This window comes from Takifugu rubripes, chromosome 14 (genome assembly GCF_901000725.2).
Source record: "Takifugu rubripes chromosome 14, fTakRub1.2, whole genome shotgun sequence".
NCBI lineage: Eukaryota > Metazoa > Chordata > Actinopteri > Tetraodontiformes > Tetraodontidae > Takifugu > Takifugu rubripes.
Window position 1 is genome coordinate 8,116,426 of NC_042298.1, and position 7,875 is coordinate 8,124,300.

Below are 7,875 nucleotides of genomic sequence, written 5' to 3' on the forward strand. Positions count from 1 at the left end.
AACATAACGTCTCCATCGCCACATGTTAGACCATATGATGTCCATCCAGCTGCACAGGATCATGGGATCTGTTGCAGCTTGTGGGAGAGTCTTTGTGCTCATGTGCGACCGTTGAGAAGCGCTCCGATTCAGGAGGTCCCGTGCTAAGTCTTTGCCCCCGGCCCTGAAATCTCTGAAGGATTATGTTCCACAACAGAGCTGATTTCTTCCAGCGTTGGTTCTGCAACAAAAACAGGGCGGTGCTGATTTTGGGACGTGCGCTCGCTCGTATGTATGTTTTCGTTTCTGGCCCGTGTGACATCATCCACACAGAGCGCGGCCAGTGGAGAAGACCGGATGCCAGACATTCCTCCAGCGCTCCACTCAGGATCCTGCTCCTGCCTGTGAGCGCAGCCTCGACCCTCTGTTGAGTGGAAAAGTACAGGCTTTGTTCAGACGCACAGATGCAGCCGAGGAACATGGAGAGCGCTCTCCGCTGCAGCGCATTCCACTTTTGACCTATTTCAGACAGCTTTTGACAAAAGTGCTTGATTTTTTTTTTTAATTCCATGGGTAAACCATCGAAAGGCTTTGCTCAACTAGGCTTCTGACAAGGAAAATGCCAGTAAAAGTCTTCAAAAGTTACAGTACTGTGCAGTAGAAGTGGTTCAATAAAAGGGACAAGCTCCCATATACGAGCTAAGATGGAATTATATATAAATGCAGTTATAGAGACATTCTGCTGTTCACACCATGAATACTTGGTTGTGGACTTACCTGAATGCTCTTATTAGACAGGTGGAGCGACTGATAACATTAGCAGACATGTGTTTTACGCCATACAATAGTGTGACCCATTTAGGACCGACATATTTTCTTTTTAGCCATGGGAGGGGGGAGCTTTGGAAAAGGAAATGCCACTTCTGTGGGGCCATGCATAATATTCTGACATTCCTCAAGCTATACAAAGTATTTAGTTATCGCAGCACAGATCTGGCCTTATCTCCATTCGCTGCACGCACACACACACACACACACACACACACACACACACACACACACATGCGTAACTGCGGCTTGTCTGGTTTTTGTAGGGCTTCCACTTGAGCTGCGGCCTGGAATGTTCAGTCTACGCACCTGAAACGATGTCGGGTTGATACAGAGAACACGGGGTAATTTGCTTGTGGGAGAGCTGAGTGGTGGTAGGACACACTGTACCTTTAGGACACACTGTACCTGTGGATAAAGGGCTAATTAGCACTTATGACAGTGGAACGCATCAACCAAGAGATGTTTCAGCGTCACACTTATAATCCTCTTACCGATTTACTGCAGGTGAGCTTTCTGCCCTGTCATCAAACACTGAATCTACTCACTCTGGATAGAGACAATCCTTGTGTGTGTGTGTGTGGGGGGGGGGGGGGGGCATTTTAAGGAGGACTGAAGTGGAAGCATACATCAGGAATGAGCCTTTTCACTCATCTCTACTCATAGGATGTCCGATTAAATGTAATGGGAACAGTTCGGCTCTGTATTGGTGAAACCCTTGGTGTCCCTGCTGTGTAACCACATGACATTTGAACCACAGGGGACCATGGTCCCTATGACTGCTCTGGTGGACAGACCCCTGGCCCTGTTTTTAGTGCCACTTTGGTCCCTACATTTTGTCTGGCCCTCCACTTAAGACCAGTCTGGAGACGAACGGCGCTCAGACCCTCCAATGGGTTACAGACAGGGACACAAATGGTCCAAACGTTATTTCCAAGGGGAGGGCGACAACTTTGTATTTGGCATCGTGTTTGTAGGAGGAAAGGGGTGAGATTAAGTGTCTTGCTGTTGACACATGCGTGTGTGTGCGCACACACACACACGCGCAGACGCCTTGTTTTCTCACATCTGCGTTAATTAAACTGACTTTGAAGTTTAACCACAGCTCGGACGCAAAATGAAGCACTCATTTGGCAACAATGTGGAACTTCCAAATCAGGCTCCACTCAGTTCCTTCTGTCTGAAGGTGGAAGTTCGGGACCCGGTCTGAGGCGCGACACAACCATGTCCTCGCCTCGCACCACATTTGGTTTGTTTCACGCTTATTTGGAATCACTGTTTCTATATCAATAGCCTGGCCGTGCATTCGGGGCCTTTGTCCTTCCAAAGCTCCCTCATCAGATCATAAGAGTGCTAATGACTGGCGCGCACACACACACACACACACACACACACACACACACACACACACACAGAAAGAGAGAGAGACTTCTAGATCCCTCTACTGAGTCTAAAGACACAAAAGGAGGGTGTGCTGGGGCTGGAAGCACATATGTCACCAAAAGCGCAGTTTGTCTGAGGGAGCTGGTGAGGTAATGAATGAGCCTTTTATCACAGAGGCATCGTCACTGGTCACGTTTCCTCTCAGACACAAACATTTGCCAGGCTGTCTGACTGCTGTGGCACCACTTTATAGAACCCAGCTATCCATTCGTGAAAGTTGAAATGGTTCAAATCTCCCTGTTTTTTGTTCATCCTTGTGAAAGTGTTTTGGCGCGACGTCCTTCAGGGTGTCATCATCTTCATCACCTTCTCTGGAGGAAGTTTGGTCGCCGTGTTCTCACACCCCGCCGAGGGTCAGGGCCAATGTTTTTGCTAATTTGCAAACCAAAACACCGGCCCTCTCCCTTTCAGGCCCAGTCCTGCCTCCACCTTCCCATTGGACACCAGGCTGGTGCTTGACTGAGCCCTGAATGCTCTTTGATTGTCGCACTTTTCCCAAACGCCTTGCAGCTGCTCCTTTTGTGGCCGCAGAAGGACGGCTCCTTAGCTGATCCTTCACGCCTCCTGCCGTTGCCCCGGACCATTGCCCCCCGAGCTCAAATAGGTTCATAGTGAGGGAGCGTGTCCCAAACAATGGCCAATAGCATGATGTCATGCTTCTTATGTGAGCCTGATTCTGATGTAAAAGCTTGGAAGGATTCCGTTGCATAGATCAGGTCGGGGTTAGATGTTGCATCCCCCTTTCTAGGGTTCAAAGATTACAACTTTATTCACTCATTTCAAGTGTTATATATTTTATTTTAACCTATTGGCCAGAAACTTGTTAATACTCAGTTACACTCAAAAATCAACATGTATTTGTTGAAAAAGTTGATTTATATGTAGCCCTCAGTGGTTTGTTTGTATTCTGATACTTAATAGTTTTATATACCAGACTCAAGAAAAATGCTTATGTATTAAATTATTCATTGCAAAACACCAAATTATCAAACAGCAAATGGTGGAAGGAGGAAAAAAAGAGCGAGTAATTATAACAGTTCAGTACAAAAATGGTATTTATTCAGCGGTATAAAAACAACATTTGGACAAATATATGTAAAAATAGACACAATAATGAAATATATTAATTTAGTTCAATAAATATGTCAGAATGCAGCCACGGAGGAATGAGCGCCCCCATTTTTAGTAGTGGTGGGGGGGTTTATCCATCTCAGTGCTGCGGTACACAGTACAGAAATATGAGGTATTTAACGGTCGGGTTTCCCCCATGTGTCAGGATCGTCAGGGTTCTTGTCGTGAAAGGCGGACGGCTGCGTTTGATTCTGCAGCCCATTCAACTCCCCCGCTGATTAGGAAAATATCGGCCACATCTTATGCTGACAAACGGGGGGTACATTCATTGTTCGGCAAATGGAGGATTAACAAACACCATATTGGGTGATTTCTTTAGATTGCTTTGCACCTCAGAAAGCAAAAACCGTCAATTGAGAGGATAAGGCGACGTTTCAGAGGCACCACGAAGGCCCCTCTCATGCGTTTACTCCAAAATGATTGTGATTATCTAAAGCAGTTGCCTTAAAAATGAAAAAAAGTGTCCTTGAATAAACAATATTCAGATACTTCTGCCTTCCTATAAAGGAAAACCTACACTTTCAGCCACTGGCGAGGTCACCAGCAGCTCTGGATGACTATCACATTTGCACGATTGAACAGAGAATACTGCCTGGTGATAGATACAAAATCTCCCTTTGAAATGATGTCGTTGTGCCGCCCGGCGATATCAGTATCACTGCAACGCTGAGTCCACTGTCCCTCAGTTCAAGCTCAGGGTCTTTGCTCCGCACAAGGTCCTCAGCAGCTGGGAGACGTCGTGATGGGACTGTGCAGGAACGAAAGCTGATTGGCTGAAGCGTGCACGGGGATGGAGACCGGGAAATTGAAGACCGTGCTGCCGTTGCCGATGGCCGGGCTGCCTGCCTCCGTGGAGCACGAGGACGAGGCCAGGACCTGGGACTCGAACTGGAGGAGCTGCCCCATGAAGCTGAAGTTGGGGGAGATGATGCTGCGGCGCTGCTTGACGAACTCAAAGGCCTCGTCCAGCTTCACGCGGTTGGTCCGCATGAGGTAGGCGAGACAGATGGTGGCAGAGCGGGAGATGCCGGCTTGACAGTGCACAAACACGCGGCCCCCTTTATTACGCACCGAGTCTGAGGGAGAGAGAGAAAAGGAACGTACATTAATGCACCGTCGAGCACGTGGCGACCGTTATCGTCCCGAAGACTGGGCCCCTCGCAGGAAGTTAAATCATTTTCACTCGCCATTTACACTATTCATCAAAACCCAGAAACGCTGTGAAAGGGGGGGGGTGAGGGGAGTTAGCCTGTGTGGGGGCTTACTCCCAAAGGAGGGTGCCTGAATGGACAAAGAAGGGGAACAGCCCCCCGCTGGGGGTATTGATCTGAGAGGAAGGCTGACAGTGATGAGAAGTTTGCCTTTTGTTTAGCAGGAACAAAGAGCGGTGTGGAGGGAGCCATTCAAGCCCAGCCTGTCAACCCACTGCAAGACTAGTTTAGGGCTGCAGCCTCACAATTCATTATAAGGGCATCCCTTTTCTACGCCTGGGAGAGGCGTCGATGATGTCACCGCCATTGTGGAGTAGTGGGGAGCCCGTACTGAGCCAGCTGGTCGGTTTTGGAGGGAACTTTTAAAAATTTAAATCAGGGGGCAGAGCAAAGACAGGCAGGGGGGGCAGCTGGGTTGACTGTTTGTGCCCCAACGGCTGCCACAGCTGATCACAACAAGTCAATGGTGAAAATGCTGAGGGAACTCACCGATAAAATCGATCGCCTCGTTGAACCAGGAGCTGATGTCGGCTTTGTGGTTGTCCTCCACTGGGATGCTCTTGTAGAGGTACGAGCCCTCAAAATGGTTGGGGCAGTTGGAAGAGACATTGATGAGAGCGGTGATCCCCAACATGTCAAGCATATCCTTCCTGGAAGCATGGTACGCACTTCCAAGGTACAGAAATGGCAGGATTTCAACCGGACCACCCTGAGGGGAGGATAACAACATACAATAAGCGCAAGAGCAAAGGTGATTAACAGCCATGCTCTAATCTGAAGTAAATGTACAAACCTGGTCATACAGAGGGGTGTTGCATGGACTACAGCTGGGGTCTGCACTCTCAGGGTGGCTGGAGCTCAGGGGCAAACTGAGCCCCTGCGGAGGGGAAGGTTTGGTACACATCTCTGGGTATTCTCTGGAAAACGCTTCGAATCCACCTGATAATAAAAAACAAGTAAAAATGGTGAGATTCCAGACCAGAACGCAGACAAATCCATGCATGTAAAGATGAGGGTCCACAATGGTGACAACTGCTCATGGGGCTATTTTAGTGCCGTGTTTACTCCAGACCAGCTGGTCCAGTGACAGATGGAATCCACATTTGTTGCCCTCGTTGTCAGGATACAGACAAACAATCGTGTGTAGTCACAAAAGTAGATCCTGTTTCTTACCTTTCAGAATTAAAACTCGGACTCCGCATGGATCGCGGCACAGGGCCGTGACAGCCAGCATTAAGGTTCCGTCTTTCTTGGCCTGACTTGAGTCCAAGCTGCGGTCGTCGAGCAGCACCACTGACGGGTACTCTCCCGAGAGGAGGCGGCTCCTGGTGTCCTCGTTGGGGATGATATGCTCCAGTCCCAGCCCGCCTCTGGCTCTCCTGCGCACTATGGTGCTAAATCTCACGTTGGCGGAGCCCGAGATGTGGGACGAGTTAAAAGATAAAAAGGAGCGACAGTCCAGCACCAAGCAGCCCGGGACACCGTCCTCCAGCAAGCCACGGAGGGACGCACAGTCGATGGTGGGGACCTCCATGATGACCATAGTAGGACGTCGAGATTGAAAGGAAAAATCCAAATACATAAAAGTGGCGTTCAGCTTCGCTTTTGCTTTAAAGGTTTTCTCCAAAACTTCAGAAGGAAGTTTGTGAGGCGGCGAGTCCTTTGTTCCTTTAGCTTAATTAAAGGTGAAAAACGGCCCCAAAACCCAGGAACGAAGTTAGGTCTCTGTCTCCCTAAGGTGGTCCTTTCTTAGCGTCAGACGCTCCTGACAGTTGCCGTGGCAAAGTTACAAAGTTAAATTTATTCAAGTTTACAACGCGTCACTCGTGTCCTTGCTCGCGCTCCACTGCCTTAAATAGTGCTGCCCTTGTGAATGAAGCGGCCCCTGACGTCACGGCCCCGCCTCCTGTGGCTTCCTGCCAGACGTACTGACGTCAACACTCCTCCCCTTCCCGCCGCTGCCCTCAGGGCACGCGCTCTGGAGGGACATTTTTCTACTGGCGTACTGCACGTACGCGGACACGCGGTGTCAAGTCAATTTAGACTTTAAAAAAGAGTCCCATGTGTTTTTTAATCGGTTCATTTTTATTATTTCTAATAATGTAAATTTGATGTTAGCATTCAATTAGATTCCTGTCTCATCTCTTCACCCAAGAGTTGACAAATAACAAGATAATAAGTAAATATGTGTCATGGAGGTCATAAAAGTTTATTCTTTGTTTTTATTAGTCGGAGGTACATAGTGCTCAATGGCCTAAGAGCAAAGGCTAACCATAAAAGTTAATCACTGTATAGAAATCTGAAGTCCAGTAAATTTCCACATGCTGAGAAACAAAACACTGAACTACCGGGAAGACAAAAGCAGATGGAGATCTCCCGGCTGTAGTCTCTCTTTCATGTGCTCGACTGAAAAAATTGGATGAGGTGTCAACCCAAAATAAAAGTAATGTTCTGAAATGTAAACACACTTACGGTCAGTGTGGGAAATCCTGAAAATGTGTTGTTGGTTTGCTGACTCACACAGGCAACACTGCTGTCTCATAATGAGGAAATAAGAGGAAGATCGTTATTGACAGGCAACGACTGATAAAAAGGTGTTTTGAAATCACACAGCAGAGATGTGCCTGGGTTCCTTTGTTGTAAAAGGAATGTTTAGGAAGCACATTTAGAAACAGGTTCTGATAAAGGCCCCTCTCCATTCAAAATCAAATTTCCCTTGTTTCATCCCAACAGAGTCTCGTTAGCAGCGTTATCAGAAGCTGTCACAATGCAATCCGCATCCATCCTGTGTTGACCTCTTTACTCAAGGTGAAGGGAAAATAGATGGGTTATGAGAGAAAAGAAAAAGAAGGAAGGGAAGCCTAAAGGAACTCATCCAATCACAACCAAGTGCAAAAACTTTAACGTCGCACTCCTGTGAGATGAGTCAACCATGAGGCACATGCCGCAAAGTAGGAATGTTACACACCGCACACAGGAGGACGGCCAAACTGGCCCTGAAAACAGCGTGTACCCAAACACTCTGTCCTCATTTCTTCGCTTTGTTATGGAGGCGCTGGGCTTACGCACTAGGAGTTGGGCAAGAAATAAGACACCTGAAGATGGATTGAAAAGGGGCTCCAGAAATGAGTCTTCATTCCCGGCACAAAGTATTTTCTTCACCCCAAATTTGCATTAATTCAGAGCATAGTTCTGAAAATAGAGTGCGAGATGATGTTCTGTTTTGGATTCTCATACTTTAGTCTTAGTCTTTAGGTCCAACCACAGCTCTCAGTCAGAAAGG

The 7,875-nt window shown here is 47.8% G+C and overlaps 1 protein-coding gene across 1 annotated transcript; it reads right to left on the minus strand.

Moving 5' to 3' along the window:
• Positions 1–3,281: 3,281 nt before the first annotated feature.
• dusp1 (dual specificity phosphatase 1) lies at positions 3,282–6,449 on the minus strand. The gene is made up of 4 exons (XM_003970454.3): positions 5,766–6,449; positions 5,386–5,531; positions 5,082–5,301; positions 3,282–4,457 (listed from the first exon to the last, which is right to left on the minus strand). The coding sequence occupies exons 1-4, from the start codon at positions 6,172–6,174 to the stop codon at positions 4,102–4,104; spliced, it is 1,131 nt and encodes a 376-aa protein (XP_003970503.2). The 5' UTR covers positions 6,175–6,449; the 3' UTR covers positions 3,282–4,101.
• Between the last annotated feature and the right edge of the window lie 1,426 nt (positions 6,450–7,875).